This window comes from Scyliorhinus canicula, chromosome 15 (assembly GCF_902713615.1).
Source record: "Scyliorhinus canicula chromosome 15, sScyCan1.1, whole genome shotgun sequence".
In the NCBI taxonomy this organism is placed as follows: domain Eukaryota; kingdom Metazoa; phylum Chordata; class Chondrichthyes; order Carcharhiniformes; family Scyliorhinidae; genus Scyliorhinus; species Scyliorhinus canicula.
Window position 1 is genome coordinate 62,633,204 of NC_052160.1, and position 22,459 is coordinate 62,655,662.

The following is a 22,459-nucleotide window of genomic DNA, read 5'->3' on the forward strand; positions in this document are numbered from 1 at the left end:
CTCGTATCGAAGGAAGGATGTGCTGACCTTGGAAAGGGTTCAGAGGAGCTTAGAAGAATGATCCCTGGAATGAAGAGCTTGTCGTATGAGGAGCAGTTGAGGACTCTGGATCTGTCCTCGTTGGAGTTTGGAAGGATGAGGGGGATCTTACAGGATACTGCGAGGCCTGGATAGACTGGATGTGGAGAGGGTGTTTCCACTAGTAGCAAAAACTAGAACCAGAGAGCATAGCCTCCGACTGAAGGGACAATTCTTTTAAACAGAGATGAGGAGGAATTTCTTTAGCCAGAGGGTAGTGTATCTGTGGAACTCTTTGCCTCAGAAAGCTATGGAGGCCAAACCACTGAGTGTCTTTAAGGCAGAGATAGATAGATTCTTGATTAATAAAGAGATCAGGGGTTACAGGGAGAAGGCAGGAGAATGGGGATAAGAAAAGTATCAGCCATGATTGAATGGCAGAGCAGACTCGATGGGCCGAGTACCCTAATTCTAGTCCTATGTCCTATGGTCTAATGGGTCTTATAGGGTTTTGGGGGGAGGTCTCTGTTTGGGGGGGGGCATCTCTGCTTGGGGCATCTCTGCTTAGGGGGGGCACCTCTGTTTTGGGGGGCATCTCTGCTTTGGGGGCATCTCTGTTTTGGGGGGCATCTCTGTTTTGGGGGGCATCTCTGTTTGGGGGGCATCTTTGTTTTGGGGGGCATCTCTGTTTTGGGGGCATCTTTGTTTTGGGGGCATCTCTGTTTTGGGGGGCATCTCTGTTTTGGGGGGCATCTCTGTTTTGGGGGGATCTCTGTTTCGAGGGGATCTCTGTTTTGGGGGGCATCTTTGTTTTGGGGGGCATCTCTGTTTGGGGGGATCTCTGTTTTGGGGGGCATCTCTGTTTTGGGGGCATCTCTGTTTGGGGGATCTCTGTTTTGGGGGCATCTCTGTTTGGAGGGGATCTCTGTTTTGGGGGGCATCTCTGTTTTGGGGGGCACCTCTGTTTGGGGGGATCTCTGTTTGGAGGGGATCTCTGTTTGGATGGGATCTCTGTTTGGGGGGTCTCTGTTTGTGGGGGGTGGGCTCTATTTGCAGGGGTCTCTGTAGGTGGACTCATGGGGGTTCTCTGAGGGTTTTGATGGGGGTGTTTGTTAGAGGGGTCTGTTGTTGAAAACTCACCACTATTCTTAGAAGTCCCCCTATACCAAAAAGGGCCGATATTCTTAATGGTGAACAGGGATTCTCACTCCCTGACTCCGATGCAGGCTTCGGTGGGTGCTATTCAGGTCAAACTATATATATATCCCCGGTATAACCCATAGCTTCACCGAAGATTTCATCTACTGACCACTTAGTAGCATCGATCCTGGGTCCCGCATTACTAGGTAAGTAAAGTAGACTTAGGAATAACCACTGTTTCAGGTTAAATTAAGTTATTTTATTATAATATATTTTTTCTTTTAAAAGATGCAATCACTGTCTTTACAGAAAAGTAAAAAGATCTTGCTTCTGGATCCTTCTGGTTGGTTGAAGCGACCTTCAGGCCCAACTTGACAATCAATCTTTTAAAAATTTGGTCTTCTTTAGATGTATTTGCTGGCGAGCCCTATATTTCCCATGTACCGAGCTGTGAGAGCTGACTCTGCTGGCTATCTCTGAGCTGACTCTGCCTCCTCTTTAAATTCTAGTCTTCCTTAGATGTATTAGCTGGTTTAGCTTGGCTGCTATGTCTTATCTTTCCCGCTGACTGTAAGCTGACTCTGCTTGCTTCTCTTGTTCCTTCTCTGCCTCTCTCTCTCTCTCTCTCCCTCTGGTTCTGGTAGTTCCTGCTCTGGTCTCTGGGTTTATATTCTCTTTCTAACAGTTATTAAGTTTTATGACTTTATTGTAAAGTAACTTTTATTTCACTTTGATTGTAAAAAGTATCTTTGATCTAAACATTCTAATACAACTAAGTATTCATTTTGACATGACCTCACCTCTCAGATCTGATTACATTGCCTTTGTGATGTTCAAAATGCTTTGATTTCTAGAGGTGTTACTTTTAATTACTGTCATTCCTATAGTTTTATTTTCCAATTGTGTCCCCAATTGTTTTTGGCTCTAAATTATGTTTCTCGTAGACTATAGTCTCCAGTTTTCTTTAATTTACCTGATATCGGCAGAACTTCACACCTAGAATTGTCACCAGATTCAACTGAACCTCTTCCTTTCCTTTCCAGCTGCTTACTAAAATAGTTAATTTCAATTAAGGTGTGAAACATTGCTTTTAGCTGTATGCTAAAATCCACTTGGTTATAACTTGAAAGGTTTACGTTTATCACCTGAAACACTCATCCATGCTTTTTCAGATGCTTACTAAGATGGTTAGTTTCAATGAAGGTGTGAACCATTGTTTTTAGCTTCATACAAGAATCCTGTGTGTTTGCTTGAGAGAAAGAATCTGTATTTTACAATCCTGCTCTTTGCAGCTGCTGTTAACCCTTCGTGGGATTTTTCCCTGTATCCTCTCATGTTTCTCTCAGACCAGATATTGCCAGACTTCCATGTTTCAAATGACACATCTTTCCATATTTTCAATTACAGATCTGATAGGTAATCTGATTGGGGGTCTCTGGGATCTGATTAGGGACTGATGGTGACATCTCCATTGAGGTTTTGGTGGGGGTCTCTGTTGTGGGGGGGCTTTCTGTTGGTGGACTCTCTGTAGTGGGCTCTGTTGGAGGACTCATGAGAGGGTCTCTTGTTGGGGGACTGATGGGAGGTCTCTTGTTTGGGGTCTGATGGGGGATCGGATGGTGGATCTTTGTTGGGTTCTTTTGGGGGAGACAGGGGTGGGCAGGGTTTGCATTGCGGAGTGAGGGGGGCCTTCCGATGGACTTTGGGGGAACCTATGTTTCATACGTACACCATAACCCACTGCGGGGTTGACCGCATCAGGGCCACATTTGAAAATACTCGCAGCAATACATGCCTGCATGAATCCCTGCCAAGAGGGCTGGACCATCATGGGGGCGTGGAGAATCGGGCTTCCAGCCCATTAATCGGAATCATTTGCAACATCCTCCCACTGGCACGGGCTCTCCGAGCTGGAGAGCCAATCTGTGGCTATCCAGTTTGAAAGGAACAGTCAGATGCGATGGCAGATAAATAAAGGAGGGGTACTTAAATATTTGAGCTAAAAATAGAAATGATAGGCCTATCTGGAGCCCACTGGCCTCTCAACAGGAGACTGTCTCTCACTGCTTTTGAGAATCTTATGGCTGATTGAAAAATCCCAATCAACTAATAAGCTTTTAATTGGTGTAATCAGCCACCCGCCTGATGTCCTTTGAGTTACCCACATGCTGCCACTACAAAAGTGGCCTGAGGGCAGGCGGCAATATGCAGGGAACCACCGTTACAATTTTTAGCACGTGCCCACTTCCATTCTAGCTCCATGGGCGCTAGAAATAGGGCAGCATGGTAGCATGGTGGTTAGCATAAATGCTTCACAGCTCCAGGGTCCCAGGTTCGATTCCCGGCTGGTCACTGTCTGTGCGGAGTCTGCACGTCCTCCCCGTGTGTGCGTGGGTTTCCTCCGGGTGCTCCGGTTTCCTCCCACAGTCCAAAGATGTGCGGGTTAGGTGGATTGGCCATGCTAAATTGCCCGTAGTGTCCTAAAAATGTAAGGTTGGGGGGGGAGGGGGGTTGTTGGGTTACGGGTATAGGGTGGATACGTGGGTTTGAGTAGGGTGATCATTGCTCGGCACAACATTGAGGGCCGAAGGGCCTGTTCTGTGCTGTAATGTTCTATGTTCTAAATCAAAATACTGGGCTAGACTCTCCGTTGCGCCGGCAGTGCACCCAAGCCCAGAGACTTGCCGACGGCGTGGCGCTGCCCACAATGGGAAACCCCATTGGTCTCTGGCGGGCCAGAGAATCCCACTGGCGGCGGGGGCACGCCGCAACAGAAAACTGGTGGGATGAAGAATCCTGTCCCCTGTGTCTTTAGGCCCACAACACGTGTCTGTGTCTGAATGCCCTATAAGATAATTAAACAATAAATAATAAATACTGCTTAAGAAAAATAACTATTTAAAAAATAGAACAACTAATTAGCAGAAACGTTCATCAAAACATTGCTACTACTTGAAAACTCGAGCGACCTTGAGACAGAATTTTATAAAATCTTGGCTCATGTTTCTGTCTAGTTTAACGATTGTGCCATCCTTTGTTAGGAATTTAATGATTAATTAATGAATAGGTCTATCTGTTTTATCATTTTGCTTTATCTTGGCTTTCAGGTGTTCATGACAAGTTAATATCTTTTGTGTAACTGATGTAATTGAAAAGCAGGTGAATATTTTCTGTTTTTTTTATAGCGTCTGAACTTAACTGTTATGAAAGCAACAGTTTCATTCAATTCTTGGAGGGGTTGTATCGAAGCTTCACCCAGTTTCTAACTCTGAAAGATATATCTGCACTGCTTCCTGCTGACCAAGTAACTAAGGTAGAACCCAAATGTGAAACATGGTGGATGTAGCATTTCAGATCAACTTTTGTTCCTTGATCTGTCTCTAGCCAGCACAAATAATCTGGCAATTTTCATTATGATTATTCTTGTTCAAGCCCTGGAACTCTCCAAATTCAATCGCAATACTAAAAAGCAGAAAGAAAATACATTTTCTGTGTCTTTCAGTCCTTTGAGTGTGTAATTTCCAAAGATGGCATAGTAGTTGAATATGATTTCAATTCAGGGCCAGATCTTCTGGATCCACCGCCGGCATAGTCTGGAGTAGTATTTGCAAGCTGCATCACTTTAAAAAAAATATTTTATTCAAGGCTTTTTCATATGTACAAACAGAATCAAAAGATCAATCAAACAATTTGATAAACGCCCAACAACCACTCCCCCACCATTCCCCTGACACCAACCTGTCCTCATGTCCCTCCTTCCCCATTTTAACCCCCATCCCCCCTCCACACCCCTTGCTGACCCCCCAAACCTCTTTGAAGAAATCAATTAACGGCTTTCACCCATGGATGAACCCATCTGCCGACCCCCTCTGACCCTCTCCAGCCTCAGGAATTCTGCAGGTCCCTCACCCACACTCCCGCTTTCGGCAGCTCTGAATCCCGCCTCCCAAGCAAAATCCAGGCTATGAGGGAGGCAAAGGTCAAACCATCGGCCCCTCTCACCCTTGGTCTCTCAGGTCTTCTGACACCCCAAATATCGCCACCTCTGGACTTGGAATTACCTCCACACCCAGCACCTTCGACATCACATGCGAGAACCCCTGCCAGAACCTCCTCGGTCTTGGACATACCCAGAACATCTGGATGTGATTCATGCCCCCCCCCCCCCCCCCCACCACCCCCCCGCCCGCATATCGCCCACACCTATCCTCTACCCCCACAAAGAACCTACTCAGCCTCACCACTGTCATGTGAGCCCTATACACCACCTTAAACTGGATGAGGCTTAACCTCGCACATAGAGCATAGAACACACAGTGCCGAAGAAGGCCATTCAGCCCATCGAGTCTGCACCGACCCACTTAAGCCCTCACTTCCATCTTATCCCCATAACCCGATAACCCCTCCTAACCTTTTTTTGGTCACTAAGGGCAATTTATCATGGCCAATCCACCTAACCTGCACATCTTCGGACTGTGGGAGGAAACCGGAGCACCTGGAGGAAACCCACGCAGACATGATGAGACCCAGCAGGGAATTGAACCTGAGACCCTGGCGCTGTGAAGCCACAGTACTATTCACTTGTGCTACCGTGCTGCGCATTTTGAGGATGCTTTCACTCTCCGCAAGGCCTCTGTCAACATCTCAGCCGCCACTTACCCTCTCAGCTCCTTCTCCTATTTCCTCTTAATACCCCCACCAGGGCTCCCTCCCACTCCATCAACTCCTTATAATCATCCAACAGCTTCCCCTCCCCTATTTCATCCCGTGAGAGCCCCTTACCCTGCAACCCTAGGAGCGGCAGCCCTGGAAAGGATGTTACCTCTCTCCTTACAAAGTACCGAACCTGTAGATACCTAAAGCTATTCTCTCTGGGCAATTCATACATTTCCTCCAGGTCCTCCAGTCCTGCACATCTGCCCCCTATGAACAAGCCGCCAAAGCGCTCAACCCCTGCCTGCTGGCCCCCCCAAGCCTCGAATCCAGCCCCGCCAGTGCAAAGATTATTACAGATCATTGCCCACACTGAAGCACCCTCCAGCCCCAAATGTGGCCTTCACTGCCCCCCACCCTCAAAGCTGACACCACCACTAGGCTCGCGGAATACATTGCCAGCGAAAATGGTAAAGGCGGCAACAACAAAGCCCTCATACACGTCCCGCTGCACAATACCGCCTCCACCCACCCCCACATCAACCCTTCCCTCACGGCCCATTTCCTTACCATATCACTGTTCGTCAACCAATTATAGTTCATCATGTTCGCCAACCCCACTCCCCTCTCCCCGGCTCCAGGAAAGCCCGGCGCACCCCCTGACTACAGTCTTGAGCGCCTCCCACAGCATGGCAGCCGTGACCTCTCCCGTGTCATTTAGTTCCACGTAGCCCCGAATGGCAGCCCGCACCCATTCACACACCTCCTCATCTGCCAGCAACCCCATATTCAGCCTCCACTGTAGCCACTACCCCCACACCGAGTAACCTGCAAAAACGCACCCAGTGCCGCGCGTGCTTGAAAACTAAAATCGTTGAATACTCTGAGTTGTCCACACCCGCCAGTAACGTCTTGTCCAACACACACAAATCAATCTGGGAGTACACCCGGTGCACGTGAAAACTCCTTCACCACCGGCCGCCCAAACCTCCACCGGTCTACCCCCCTGCGCTCCATAAACCCCTTTTGCTCCTTTGCCACTGACAATACCCCGACAATTTGGGACTTGACCGGTCCAAGCTCGAATCTATGACGTGTTTAAATCCCCCTCAGAATCAGCTGATGCGAGTCCAAGTCCAGAATCGTCCGTCACACCCATCTCATAAAGTCCACATCGTCCCAATTCGGGGCATAAACAGTCACTAGAGCACATTCAACCCCTTCCTTCACTTTCCACATGACTCGCCTGGTCGGGGGGGGGGGGGGGGGGGGGGGGGGAGGGGCGCTCCGCCTTCCCCTGCTGGTCAGCCGTATCACTTTCTGGGCCAGCCCACATCACGCGACTCTCCAGGTCCACCCTCGGATGTCCACCGCCAATAATCTCTTCCCAACTGAGACACACCAACCACACCATATCATCAAACCTCCCTCCCCTCACCCTCGAACAAAGAACCAACTCCATTCCCTCCGCCCGCACTACGACTTCCTCTTGGTAAACCCCCACTTAACTCCTGTTAACTAACCCGTGAGAATCTGACCCAGAAAACCCTGCCATTAAACACTTTAGAGACCACACAAAACTCCTCCAAAGTTCAATGTCCGCACTCTCTTCCCAGTCCATTGTCCCTCATAAATCCCATCTCCTCTTCTGGTGTGGCGAAATAAAGCTCTCGCTTCGATATCTCAAACTTCACCCCCTTTTCAAAGAAGGCATACTTTTCCTGGTTAAACCCGGCCCTTCTCTTCGCCAGTTCTGCACCCAGGTCCTGGTACACCCGCAGCTTGTTCCCTTCCCAGGTATATTTCTTGGTCTGCCTCACCCATCGAAGAATCTTCTTGTCCTGAAAGCGGTGCAACTGCACCACCATCGCCCTTAGTGGCTTGCTCACCTGCGGCCTCCTGCTCAGCGCCCTGTACCATTTGGTCCACCTCCATAGGCTGATCAAAGGTCCCCTCCCCTATCAATTTCTCCAGCATTCTTGCCACATACAGCATGGCCTCCGCACCTTCAATGCCTCCAGTCATCCCAATAATCCTTAGGTTTTGCCTTCTGGAGCGATTCTCCATCCCTTCTGGTTCTCCTGCATCACTCCCACCTCCACCACTTATGAGGCCAACTGCTCCTCGTGCTCCCCCACCGCTTCCTCCACTTTCTGGATCGCCAGGCCCTGGGACTCAGCCTCTGCTTTACTCGCTCGATCTCAGGTCTCAGCAGTTCCACCACCTTGGCTAGGTCTTCCAGGGCCTCTTTCCTCTGTTGCCAAAACTTATTATTCAGGAACTCTGCCAACTGCTCCTGTCGACCACTGGACAGACAGTGCACAAGATGAGACTTTCCTGCTCCCACTGCGGATCCATCCACCAGCCTCACCAGAGGAGTAATACCTTCCCCAGGCACTCCTTTACCTTTTGCCCCCAATTACTTTGCCCTTCGGGCAAGGAAAAGGCCGAAAATATCCATCTGGAATGGGAGGCACCAAATGTGCAGCCGCTCATAGGTTCATAGGTTCCATGCTCGTGATTGGAAGTCCCCAAAGCTGCATCACTCTGATCCACATAGGAATGCTTCCACTAGAATAAACATTTGGGACAAAGCTTGTATTAATTATACTTAGCTACTAAAATTATGATATCCTGTCATTGAAGTTTCTGACTTTAATATACAATAGAGATCCTTTCACAAAATCAGTATCTGTTTTAATTAAGTAAATACAAAAAACTACAATAGTAAATACGTACTTCTTTAAGATATCACCAACAATTTTTAAACAATATTAATGTAAATAACACACAGAAAACAATCACTGAAGTAGAAACCAAAATGGAAAACCTTTGAAGAAATCTGGAAGCTGCAAATCACATTATCTCCTGAATGTCTTTGTCATAGGAGCATGAGTCAGCTCTAGAAATACCACTGAATGGTAAAGTTACAGCTGAGCAGAGACTTAATCTTCTTTGCTGAGCAGAACTCTGGCCTCAACCTGGTGTGCATAAATTGCAACTACTGCAAAACAAGGAATTTATTCCCCATGATTTAATTGCTTTCAGTAGTTTTAGCTCCCACCTTCATTGAGCCCTTGCACCACTCTGCTTGCTGCTTGAATCGACTGTCCTGTTAGCTTCAGCTGTAGCTAACATGAATATTTCTGCCATAAGCACACACATCCCCGGGCTCCACAATGGAGAGATTGGTGTTTGATTGGATAGGGACATTGAAAGGATTGGTTCTCCTCTGCAGTCTGTTCTTCTGCAGGTCAATAGAAGTAATGAGGTCATATTGGCCAGAGACAATTGACCTAACATGAAGAACACAGGCCAGCTCTCCATAGGCCACTAAGAGAGGACCTCACAGGGGCAGTAGACTTGGGAATCTGCCTTTAAAATAAAGCACTATGGGTCGATCACTTGGGTGAAAAATAATAAGAAGGCAATTATTCTGCTTGGTATAAATCGCGTTTATGACATTATCACTTTAGTATGTGATGTAGTCTCATAGAGTTTCAAGGTCTGCATTGTCAGAATGTCATTAATGTAGAAGATGCTTAAATTATTTAAATGTTCTTCAGTGCTGCATTGAGAGAGTGGAGAAGAATATAACAAGGGGTTGGGTTCTTGGTCTTTGGCCTGGATTGGAGGCAGGAGCTAAGAATAGCCCTGCCGGTTGGCATCCCGGTTCCCTAGCTCCATCCCATCACTGTGCCAATTTTGCAGAGACGAGACTGGCAGTGCTATACACATGGGCAATCAGGCTCATTAAAAGACTAATTTTCTGTCACTCTGGTAATTTAAAATTCAAGGGCGGGTTTATCCATCCCGCCGCACCAGATTTCTGGTTCAGCACGCCGTCGGGATTCTCCGTTTCGCCAGCTGGTCAATGGGTTTCCCATTGTGGGGCAGCCTCACACTGAAAACGGAGCCTCATATGTTTCACCCAATCTACTTCAAGCTATTTACAGAAAATTGTTATATCCTTGTCATGTTTTTACAGTTGTTGAGTGGCATGGATCCCAGTGAACTGGCTAAAGTATTGAGCAGACCTGGATTCATTAATGACTATAAGACACTGACCATCATCTTAATCAACATCCATCCCATCCAGAATCTGGCTACACTTATCAATCAATTCATCATGGAAGCCCAAGAGGTGAGATGTAAATATTATTTGTACTTTTCAGAACACAATGTACCACAGATCAGCTGTAGTTTATCTCCCAAAATTATATATATTACATCAGAACAATGTACCTGTAGTTTGCAGTGCTGGAAACCTATCTAAAGCCGAGTGCCTTACTAACAGTGGGACAATGAATGAATCTGCACACCAAAAAGTAGAGGGCGCGATTCTCCGCTCCCCACGCCGGGTGGGAGAATCTCGGGAGGGCCCCCCGACAAATTTCACGCCCCCCTGATGCCCCCCGCGATTCTTCCCCCCCCCCCCCCCAAGCTCGGAAGAATCGCCGCCTGCCGTTTTTCACGGCGAACGCCGATTCACCGACCCGGATGGGCCGAGCGGCCTGGCCTTCGCGGCCATTTCATGATGCCGGCAAACACACCTGGTCGTTGCCGTCGTGAAACGGGTGAGATATGCCCGTTTGGGGCTTGTGGGGGGAGTACAGGGGAAAGAGCACCACGACTGTGCTCGGGAGGGGACAGTCCCGCGATCGGTGCCCACCGATCGTCGGGCCGGTGTCCAAATCAGACGCACTATTTCCCCTCCGCCGCCCCGCAAGATCAAGCTGCCACGTCTTGCGGGGCGGCTGAGGGGAAAGTCGGCCACTGCGCATGCGCGGGTTCGTGCCGTTGGCGCATGACGTCAGCCGCGCATGTGCGGGTTGGAGCCGGCCAACCTGCGCATGCGCGGCTGACGTCATTAGGCGCGGCGGCCGCGTCATTCTTGGCGTGACGCCCCCGCGGCCGAGAGTTACGGAGCGCCGCTCCTAGCCCCGCCGGGAGGGGAGAATAGGGGGCGAGGAGCGGCCTCCGGGGCCGTCGTTCCGATTTTTCCTGGGAGTGGAGAATTCCACCCAGAGAATCTGGCAGACCACAAAAGGATTGTACAATTTTGTTCTTTTTTGCTCCTTTAGATTCACAGTTGCATGGAAACTGAGACTTGATGATTTTTTTCCAAGTAAGGGGCAATTTAGTGTGGTCAATCCACCTTTCCTGCATATCTTTGGGTTGTGGGACGAGACCCAGGCAGACATGGGGAGAATGTGCAAACTTCACATGGCCTGTGACCTGGAGCCAGGATAGAACCTGGACTCTCAGCGCCGTGAGGCAGCAGTGTTAACCTCTGCACCATGGTGCCACTCTGACTTTGTGTTGATAATTGGCTGCAAAGTCCAGTTTTCGAGCGAATGCATGGTCCAAACTTTATTGCCTGAACAAGTCAAGATCTTTGGACCGCATACATACAAATTGTGGGGTGACTGTTTGAGTGATCTAATCTGTCGCTTGACAGTGCACTCGCCTATAGTTGTGGGGGTAATGGATAGGAAGAGATGGTGATCATTTAAGATGGAGTAGCAGAATCACAGAATGATAACTTAATTCCCTCCAAACCTAACGCTGATTATGATAAATACTCACATCCAGTTTCTTGTTTGAAAATCTGGGGCGGGATTCTCCGACCCCCTGCCGGATCGGAGAATCACCAGGGGGCAGTGTGAATCCCGCCCCACCAGCTGCCGAATTCTCTGGCGCCGGAGATTTGGCGGGGGCGGGAATCGCGCCGCTTCGGTCGGCGGGTCCCCCCGGCGATTCTCTGGCTCGCGATGGGCCGGGTTTCCGCCCGTTCTATGCTGGTCCCGCCAGTGTAAATTGGAGTTGGTCCCTTACCGGCGGAACCTGGCGGCGCGGGCAGGCTTCCGGGTCCTCGGGGGTCAATGGGCGATCTGGCCCCAGGAGGTGCCCCCACAGTGGCCTGGCCTGCAGTCGGGGCTCACTGATCTGCAGCGGGACTGTGCCGTGGGGGCACTCTATTCCTACGCGCCAGCTGTGTAAGCCTTCGCAATGGCCAGCATGAAGGTGAACCCCTTGCGCATGCACGGGGATGATGTCAGCTGACGCTGACGCCCCCGCGCATGCGCGGACCCGTGCCAGCCGGCGGTATCCCTTCGGCCCCGGCTGGGGCGGCGCCAAAGGCCTTCCACGCCGGCCGGCGGGGCGCAAAACCCTCCGGCGCCGCCCTAGCCCCTGAAGGTGCGGAGGATCCAATGCCGGAGTGGTTCCCGCTAATCCACTGCGCCATTTCTGCCTGCCCCGTCAATTCCCAGAGAATCCCGCCCCAGGTCTTCACGAGAAGTTTTAATTGTTAGAAAGGTATTGAGCTGGTTTCTCCATTCCTGAGACTTAGTGTTGATGGTGCGGCAGGATTCATGAACTTTCACGGCAGCAAAACTGGCGATGAGCCTGGACTGATTCAGCTACCATGGAGGGACTAGCACCAGCGCAACATGGAATGCAACTGATTCCAATGAAAGATGATGTGGGATTCACTGGATCCGTGATTGATACTCAGGAGGCTGCCGCACATAAACATTACACTCCTCACACACACTCATCCCAGCCAACAAGATGGCACTAGTTGCGCTGGAACATGCCCTTGAGCTGATGGGTTGGCTGGGGCCGGTGGGCACTTAGGGGGAGTGGGGTGGCTGGGGAGAAATCTGTATGATCAGTGGCCCTAAGTTCACAGTGGGCTGTCAGCAGCGTGAGCAGCTGTATGGCTGCCTTTCCGGTTGCGGCAATGGTGTTCCATGCCTGTCCACCTTGACCCCACAGCCCACCTCCTGGCCTCCCCCCTGCCAGCCCTGGCCGAAGCCCCCTGGCCAGTGGCACGACTGTCAGCAAACTATGGCGATGTTGGACACTTTCCATACTCCATCTCTCTCCCTCAGCAGCCACAATGCCAGTTTTATGATTTTTAAAAGCACGTGAACCGTGCCATCGAGAACTTGACCTATCAAAGGTGGAGCATCGCGGAGGCCCTGGAGAATACTGGGTCAGGCCTCTTGATGATATGCAAATGGTGTTTATTGTATGTGTGTTCCAGACCATATTGACACTGCTGTCGAGATGACTGAGAATTGTGATTTGGCATCAAATCGGCGCCCGCTGTGATTTTGGCGCAGAACCGATTCTCTGCTTGATTGCATTTCCCGATTTCGGCGTCAGCCAATGGAAAATTCCGCCCATCATGTTGCAAGCAGATGGAATTTGTGTTATGTAAATATCTACTTTTAGTATATAATTTTAAGCAAGACTGTTTCCTTTTTTCAGAGCAATATTTTAGCTGATGTCATAAAAGGTTTGGAGCTTGAGTTTTCCAAAAACCTGTCCGGAAGCAAAGATCTAGTTGTGGAAAAATGGCTCAACAATACACTAATTCCATCTCTGCCATTGATCACCACTGCTCTTTTCACTTCCAATAGCAGCTTTAGACTCCCGTGTATTGCACTGGAAAAAATGTAAGTTTATTCCTCATTTATCTTCAACTGAAATGCATACAATTCTAAGTAAGCTTAAACAGGCCCATGTAACTAGCATTTTATTCACTGACACAGTGCCAGGTCATGTATGTTGCATATTAGTATGCATACAGAAATGTAATCATTCCTTTACTGTATTTTAATTTTGTTGTTTCTGACCCTCCTTACAAATGTACATGGTGGGATTCACTTGACCACATTCTGCCATTATAATCAGTTGTTCTTTTTGAAGTCTTGCTTTCCATTTATGATTCAAAAATGTCACTTATTCAGTTTGTTCAATCCTGAAAATATTGTGAACAAGTATACTCCTGAATTTTATCTAAAGCACACGTACATCGAAATTGAGCTTTTACCCATCATTCAAATTGATTCTATTAACAATTATAATGTCTTGTTTTAAAAACTCTTCAAGGACGGCTAAAAAATGAGCACTATTAATAGTATCACACACATTCAACACGCACACACACATCTGAAAAACCCTCTTTAACATCATTGTGGGAGTGATGTGAGTTGATTGTGGCATTGTCAAGGCAGCAAATCCTTTCAGAGTATTTGTTGAATTTTCATACCTCATTGCAGGAATCAATAATTATAAAGGGATTTTAGTTGAAAAATAATATGCCACATCAAATTTGCTGATGCGCAGATGGATTTTAAATTTGTTAAATTACTTGTTATTTTTAAATTTGTTCTAGCCAGGCTGACTTTAACCAGGCTGCATTTATTGCCCGTTCCTTCAGAGTATGTGAACTCATTGAAACAAATAAGTTAAATTGCGTATAGGTGGATGGCACACAAATATGCAGGAATTTTTCAGAAATATCACTGTGACTAATTTTAACTCCCAAATCCTTAGGTGCATTGTTTGTTAATTCCAGTGCTTTGTGTATCTGATATATTTCTGTTTATTTTCCATAGTGTCATGATACTGAACTCATTCAAAGAGCAGCAGAATCCCAGAGATCAAGAAGTCATATATAATGTTTTGTTAAATTATACAAAAGGTAATGATGATAAAAGCAAAACTCATCCTGGTTCATGGCCTAGTGACACCTTCTAATTTGTTCTTCAAACTGACGTGTAGTCACTCCCAGTAACGTTTTTCATTCTGTCCAGGAGCTACAATAACTAATGTATTTATACTTTTCTTTGTCTTTTAAATGTCTTAAACTTAAGGTACCTATAACATGTTCTGAAACTTTTTGTTGCAAATTACAGTTTTGTACTTGTCTCTCATGTTTAACAGTATTGGCCTCTCTCATAAGTGGGCTCTGTATCCCTTGTAAACTGGAGTTCACCATTAGTTTTTTTTTCTCCATTCACAGAATGTGGGCATTACTGGCAAGTCCAACATTTACTGTTAAGCCCTAATTGTTTTTGAGAAGGTGGTGGTGAATCACCTTCTGCATACATCTGTGTGGCATTCTAGGCCATTTAAGAAGACAGTTAAAGTCAACCAAATAAACCAGACTGGGTGAGGTTGCTAGACTTCCTTCCCTTTTGGTTTTAAAATGTATTTTACACCAAACATGAGTAAAAATAACAAACGACATACACAAAAACACACTTCACAAACTCACAGTCCACAGATTGTATAATTTTCCCCGTTTTTATCCCCCCCACCGTGACGTACACTTCCTCAAACAGTGTCATGAAAAGCCTCACCGTGTCACAATGCCCTCCGCTGACCCCCTCAACTCAAATTTAATCTTCCCCAACCGGAAAAAAATGTACAAGTCCCCCAGCCAGACCACCGCCCCTGGCGGCGTGTCCAACCTCCAATTTAGCAAGATCCTACATCGGGCAATTAGAGAGGCCCTTCCCCATCCCCTCATCCCCTTCTCCTCCAGCAGCTCCGGCACTTCCGATTCCCCAACGATTGCCACCATTGGGTCTGGCCTGACCGCTGCCTCCACAATCTTAGATAACGTTCCAAACATTGCTTCCCAATATCTCTCCAGCTTCTCGCAACCCCAGAACATGTGCGCATGATTCGCTGGCCCTCACCCACACTTCTCGCACTCGTCAGCCACCCCTTGGAAGAACCCACTCATCTTCGTCCAGATCATATGTACCTTGTGCACCATCTTGAACTGAATCAAGCTCATCCTTGTGCAGGAAGAGATTGAATTTGCGAATGGGTTACTGATTTTCATAGAAATCATTGAGCTTCATGAAAAGGTTCAGGGTGCGATTCTCCGCTGCCCATGCCGGTTGGGAGAATAGCGGGAGGGCCTCCCGACATTTTTTGCGCCCTCCTGCTATTCTTCACCCCCCCCCTCGCCCGACCCACATCACGAATCGCCGCTCGCCGTTTTTTACGGCGAGCGGCGATTCTCCACGGCCGATGGGCCGAGCGGCCGAGCGGCCGAGCCTTTACGCCCGTTTCAACACGGCAGCAAACACACCTGCTTGCTGCTGTCGTAAAAACGGGCGCTGGATGCCCGTTTGTGGCATCCAGAGGCCTGTTTGGGGCGGGAGCACCACCGATGTGCTCGGGAGGGGACAGGCCCGCGATCGGTGACCACCGATCGTCGGGCCTGTGTCCAAAAGGGACGCACTATTACCCCTCCGTCGCCTGACAAGATCAAGCTGCCACATCTTGTCGGGCGGCGGTGGAGAAACGCGGAACCACGCATGCGCGGGTTTCGTCAATGGCGTGGTGACGTCACCCGCGCATGCGCGGGTTGGAGCCGGCTCCAACCTGCGCATGCGCGGCTGACGTCGTACAGACACCAGCCACGCGTCATCTTGGCAAGCGGCCTTAACAGCGGTCGTTAAGGCCGCGACGCCGTGATTCCCGGGGTCCCGCTCCTAGCCCCGATGGGGGGGTAGAATCGGGTCCCGGGAATGGGCGTGAAGGCTGCCATGAAACACGGCCAGTTTCACGGCAGCCTTTACGACTCTCCGCATTTGCAGATAATCTCGCCCTCAGTTTTCAAGAATTGGAGTGAATGTGACAGACCATCGAGAGATAGAGGCGGCAAGTCTCTATGGTTCACCAGGATCACAAGCCAAACAGGAACATCCAGAACATAGTTCAGGACTAGGGTCACAGCCAGGCCAGGCTAGTTAAGGGTGACAAGTCTCTATGCAGGTGAGAGCTTGCACTTGAATCGAAAAGACCAGGGTCATGAGGGTTTAAGCAAAGCTGAACGATTTGGCTAGCTTTGACTCATGGGATGGATCTCTAGAGTAACCAATATCATGACTGACAGTTTGAGTAGAAGAACATATCCATCTAGAAAAGTGGGGCGGGAGGGGGGGATGGGTGGGGGGAACCCAGAATTTGTTGGGCCTGGTTCCTAGAGAATTAAATGTCTACTTAGGAGGCAGAGTAAAGAATAATTGAAGAGGGAGACTTCCAGTCATTTGAATAGGGTTAAATGAGGTTCTTTCTGTCGTGTATAAGTTGCCGACTTAAATGGTATTTAGTTAATGTTGTGCTGTATGTTACAATAAAAGTCTTAAAACTTGCAACCTCAGTATGCAATTCCTTTAATTTGGCCACTGGAAATTCAAATATCTCTTTTAAGAGTTATCAGTCTTTGCAGGTATCATATCATCCTCATTAAAGCTTAAAGTTGAAGACCAGACCAAAACTTTGAAAACTCTCAAAACTTGACAGCTCTTAAAGCTAGGGCTGTACGTGAAAATTTTAAAGTTAAAAGATTTGTTAAGTTAAATAAAGTTAGACGATTTACATCCAATGACTATAGTTTATCAATACATTAACCTGTTAATACATTTTGTAATAAATCTTTATTAACAGTTGATGTAAATTTTCGGATACGAAGTGCAAGATTTTGTTCAGGAAAGAGATCTGACACTCTTGCCTCGCCCGACTTGCCTCTAACTGCTGTCCTAAATTATGGGCTGGATTTTCTTGTTTGGCTCATGATCCTGACATTGATCTCAATTCTGGGTCAGGAATCTATAACTGAAGGTGGTGGGATGTCAGCCATTTCCAGGAATCCCATCCAGCTGTGGACATCAGGTGGATCAAAGAAATAGCAGGCTGAATAGTAAGGGCCTGTATCAATGCCTAGCAGTCATCTCCCTCATGGAGAAGTTGGTGCTGCTGAGGCGAGCAGGAGTCTACAAAGGAGCTGCTCTATGCATCATTAGGAGAAAATGAAAACAATTCAAGGCCACAGCTGTCAGACCACCATGTGGAAGGGTAGCTGCTGAGTCTGACTGTTGCATCCCAGTATGGTGGGGTGAGTGAGAGGAGGCATCAGTGGCCCAACAGCCTGTCACCAGGAGGCACCTTCCACTTAACTGTCCCAGCCTCAGCGAGGGGCCAACTGCCATCACTTTATCCAAATGGCCCAGAAAATGGGCTTAATTTGCTAGTCACCGCTGCTGGGTACATAGCTGTTACTATGTTGACCCTGTCTGACAAGATCCCTCGAAATTGCAAATGTGTCCATCAGCTGACCCAATGCACTATTTTACAACTTTTCTCCTGGTGCAGCCTCCTAATGAAGTGCCTGCCTGACTGACCAAGTAAAGCTCTGTGTTTTTTGACTTTTAATGTGCATAAAACAACCAAGGATGAACAATACACACTCTCCACTTATAATTATTCATGGAAACCAGCAGCAGAAAATACCACTAAAATAATAATAATAATCTTTATTTTTGTCACAAGTAAGTTTACATTAACACTGCAATGAAGTTACTGTGAAAAGCCCCTAGGCGCCGCACTCCGGCGCCTGTTCAGGTACACGGAGGGAGAATTCAGAATGTCCAGTTCACGTAACAAGCACGTCTTTCTGGACTTGTGGGAGGAAACTGGAGCACGTGGAGGAAACCCACGCAGACACAAGGAGAACATGCAGACTCCATACAGACAGTGACCCAAGCCGGGAATCAAACTCTGATCCCTGGCGCTGTAATGCAACAATGCTAACCACTGTGCTACCGTGCCGTCCATATCTATATATATATTATTTAAAGCTGAGGCTTCAATAGAATACAAGCAATGTGATGCTTTTGGCTAGTTTAACACTTGTGTTGGAATTTTAATAACTTATTAATGAATTGCTCAACCATTTTCATCGTGTTGCATATTTGTGCTCTCAGATTTCCATGCTAAGTTAACATTTATTTGTGTCTATAGGGTAATTGAAAAACTATTAATTTTTTTTGTTTTGTTCAGCCTTCCCTCTTCATTGTTACAAAAACAACAGTTTTGTTCACTACTTGAAGAAACATTTCCAGGCGTTCTCCAGTTTTCTGACTCTGCAGGATGTACTTTCATTTGTTCCTCTTGACTGGGTAGGTGAGGTATGAAAAAAGTTATTGCTGTTGTGAAATGCGATGAATATGGGTTTCTGTCATTCCAGATTTGTAATTATTCATTCATGTGATGTGGGAGTTGCTGGCTAGAATAGAAGCTATTGCCCATTCCTAATCACCCTTGAGAAGGTGGTAGTAAGCTGTATTATTGAACATCAACATTAGTTACTTGTTCTCCATTTACCAGTACAACGAAGCTAATTTCCAATATGTCTATTTTATTTTCAACCCCAGAAACATTGAATTCAATAACAGTGTAAAGAAAAGAAAACTAATTTTCCTGACATTTGGTGTTCCATAGGATGTACTATATTCTGGGAGAGCCTGTCCATGTTACTGTGCAATTTAACCACAGAAAGAGCACACGAATCCTGATTTTATTATTTGTCTCATAAAATTACTTCAGGTCTAGCCAACTCCTTCCTCAATAGCTGCATCACTTTTGTGTCCACCCAAGCACTAAAGTTGTGCATATCATGCTACTCTGCTTCAGTGGATACTGCAATATAATTGATAATGGTTGGTATGAATTAGAATGCTATTACGCATTGTGTCGCAAATAAAAAGGCACTCCTATTTCTTGGGTCCTTTCTAGCTTTCTACCTCTTCCTAGCATCTGTACATCTGATTCCTCATGCAGTGATTTCAACTTAATGCACCTTCAAAAGTTCGTCACTCGTGATTTTCAACAAATGGTCGTTGCCATTTTTGTATCTTTGTACTCTTTTCTTACAGAATACAGTGAAGTGAAGGAAGAGTTCTCAAGCTGGTTAATTGTTTTATAGGTGGTAATGTGAAAGTTTATTTTATGGTCATAGGAATCTTTAAAACATCCTACAACATGGAAGAGTTTCATGGGTTCCCACAATGAGGGGGGAGGGGGTTGGGTAGTCCCCATTAACTCTCTTTACATTATCTGCAGCCAATATCTTAAACTTATTGCATTGTGCAAACTTCTGGTTTGGCCCACATTCACTTCTCAGATATACTTCTGACCAGCAAACGTGACAAATCTTCATGGTTCCTTGAGTTGTTTTCTTGCAGTATCCAGTGCACCTTTTTGTCAGGCAGCATGCCCACAGCCTGTTCTCTAGCTTTTTCTTTCCCTTGCAGTGCTGCCTACTTCCCGCCATAGGGCACGTGTGCTAGAGTTGGCACCAACCCTCTGTGTATCAATGATCTAGTCTCTGCCTTTGGAATACCACCAAATGGTGCAGGGCAAGATTGGTACTGCAGGCCTCAGACACAGTAGATTAAATAAACAACGAGATGCCAGAGGAAAGAGAGCGATGAAAGATCAAAGACCTGAAATGTTAATTAAGTTGCTGTCTCTACAGATGTTGACTGACCTGCACCGTATTTCTATCCTTTTCAGTTTTCCAATATCAGCAATATTTTGCTTTTGTATGTTATGTAAGGGAGAGAGATATTTGGAGAGAAATTGGGAAAACAGAAAGAAATTTGAAGGCCTGGAAAGTCTGCGGTAGCCTGTCTGAAAAAACTGACTTTCTGTATTGCTCCTTTAGCTAGGATTTTCACCTTGGAAGACCCTGAATGCTTTTGTTTCAGATAGGCCAAGGTGGTGATATTGCTGAGGTTCATACATTGTGCAGCTCTAACGACACTCGAGACGCTCGACACCATCCAGGACAAAGCAGCCCGCTTGATTGCTCCCCTTTCCGCAAACATTCGAAACCCCCACTACCGACGAACAGTGGCAGCCATGTGTATATCTACAAGGTGCACTACAGTAACTCACCAAGGTTCCTTAGACAGCACCTTCCAAACCCACGACCACTACCATCTACCATCTGTTAGTGCTCTTTGGGGGGGTTTAAACTAATTCAGCAGGAACCTGGATTGTAGTTTTGGGGTACAGGAGATTGAGAGTATAGAGGTCAGGAGCACAGATTTGACTTCGCAGGAGGGTGCCAGTGTTCAGGTAGGTGGTTTGAAGTGTGTCTGCTTCAATGCCAGGAGTATACGAAATAAGGTAGGGGAACTGGCAGCATGGGTTGGTACCTGGGACTTCGATGTTGTGGCCATTTCAGAGACATGGATAGAGCAGGGACAGGAATGGTTGTTGCAGGTTCCGGGGTTTAGGTGTTTTAGTAAGCTCAGAGAAGGGGGCAAAAGAGGGGGAGGTGTGGCGCTGCTAGTCAAGGACAGTATTACGGTGGTGGAAAGGATGCTAGATGGGGACTCTTCTTCTGAGGTAGTATGGGCTGAGGTTAGAAACAGGAAAGGAGAGGTCACCCTGTTGGGAGTTTTCTATAGGCCACCTAATAGTTCTAGGGATGTAGAGGAAAGGATGGCGAAGATGATTCTGGAAAAGAGCGAAAGTAACAGGGTAGTTGTTATGGGAGACTTTAACTTTCCAAATATTGACTGGAAAAGATATAGTTCGAGTACATTAGATGGGTCGTTCTTTGTACAATGTGTGCAGGAGGGTTTCCTGACACAATATGTTGACAGGCCAACAAGAGGCGAGGCCACATTGGATTTGGTTTTGGGTAATGAACCAGGCCAGGTGTTAGATCTGGAGGTAGGTGAGCACTTTGGAAACAGTGACCACAATTCGGTGACCTTTACGTTAGTGATGGAAAGGGATAAGTATACCCCGCAGGGCAAGAGTTATAGCTGGGGGAAGGGCAATTATGATGCCATTAGACATGACTTAGGATGTGTTGGTTGGAGAAGTAGGCTGCAAGGGTTGGGCACACTGGATATGTGGAGCTTGTTCAAGGAACAGCTATTGCATGTTCTTGATAAGTACGTACCAGTCAGGCAGGGAGGAAGGGGTCGAGCGAGGGAACCGTGGTTTACCAAAGAAGTGGAATCTCTTGTTAAGAGGAAGAAGGAGGCCTATGTGAAGATGAGGCGTGAAGTTTCAGTTGGGGCGCTTGATAGTTACAAGGAAGCGAGGAAGGATCTAAAGAGAGAGCTGAGACGAGCAAGGAGGGGACATGAGAAGTCTTTGGCAGGTAGGATCAAGGAAAACCCAAAAGCTTTCTATAGGTATGTCAGGAATAAAAGAATGACTAGGGTAAGAGTAGGGCCAGTCAAGGACAGTGGTGGGAAGTTGTATGTGGAGGCTGAGGAGATAAGCGAGATACTAAATGAATACTTTTCGTCAGTATTCACTCAAGAAAAAGATAATATTGTGGAGGAGAATGCTGAGACCCAGGCTATTAGAATAGATGGCATTGAGGTGCGTAGGGAAGAAGTGTTGGCAATTCTGGACAAGGTGAAAATAGATAAGTCCCCGGGGCCGGATGGGATTTATCCTAGGATTCTCTGGGAAGCTAGGGAAGAGATTGCTGAGCCTTTGGCTTTGATTTTTAGGTCATCATTGGCTACAGGAATAGTGCCAGAGGACTGGAGGATAGCAAATGTGGTCCCTTTGTTCAAGAAGGGGAGTAGAGATAACCCCGGTAACTATTGGCCGGTGAGCCTAACGTCTGTGGTGGGTAAAGTCTTGGAGAGGATTATAAAAGATACGATTTATAATCATCTAGATAGGAATAATATGATTAGGGACAGTCAGCATGGTTTTGTGAAGGGTAGGTCATGCCTCACAAACCTTATCGAGTTCTTTGAGAAGGTGACTGAACAGGTAGACGAGGGTAGAGCAGTTGATGTGGTGTATATGGATTTCAGTAAAGCGTTTGATAAGGTTCCCCACGGTCGGCTATTGCAGAAAATACGGAGGCTGGGGATTGAGGGTGATTTAGAGATGTGGATCAGAAATTGGCTAGTTGAAAGAAGACAGAGAGTGGTAGTTGATGGGAAATGTTCAGAATGGAGTTCAGTTACGAGTGGCGTACCACAAGGATCTGTTCTGGGGC

General features: G+C 47.1%; 1 protein-coding gene across 1 annotated transcript in view; it reads left to right on the plus strand.

Moving 5' to 3' along the window:
- The window catches only part of LOC119978154, a 512,568-nt gene that overhangs the window by 66,949 nt on the left and 423,160 nt on the right, over positions 1-22,459 (plus strand). Inside the window, exons 13-17 of the mRNA XM_038819593.1 lie at positions 4,344-4,471; positions 9,800-9,955; positions 13,093-13,280; positions 14,226-14,311; positions 18,472-18,590. Coding sequence (XP_038675521.1) covers positions 4,344-4,471; positions 9,800-9,955; positions 13,093-13,280; positions 14,226-14,311; positions 18,472-18,590 — 677 coding nt within the window. The remainder of the gene's footprint in view (positions 1-4,343; positions 4,472-9,799; positions 9,956-13,092; positions 13,281-14,225; positions 14,312-18,471; positions 18,591-22,459) is intronic.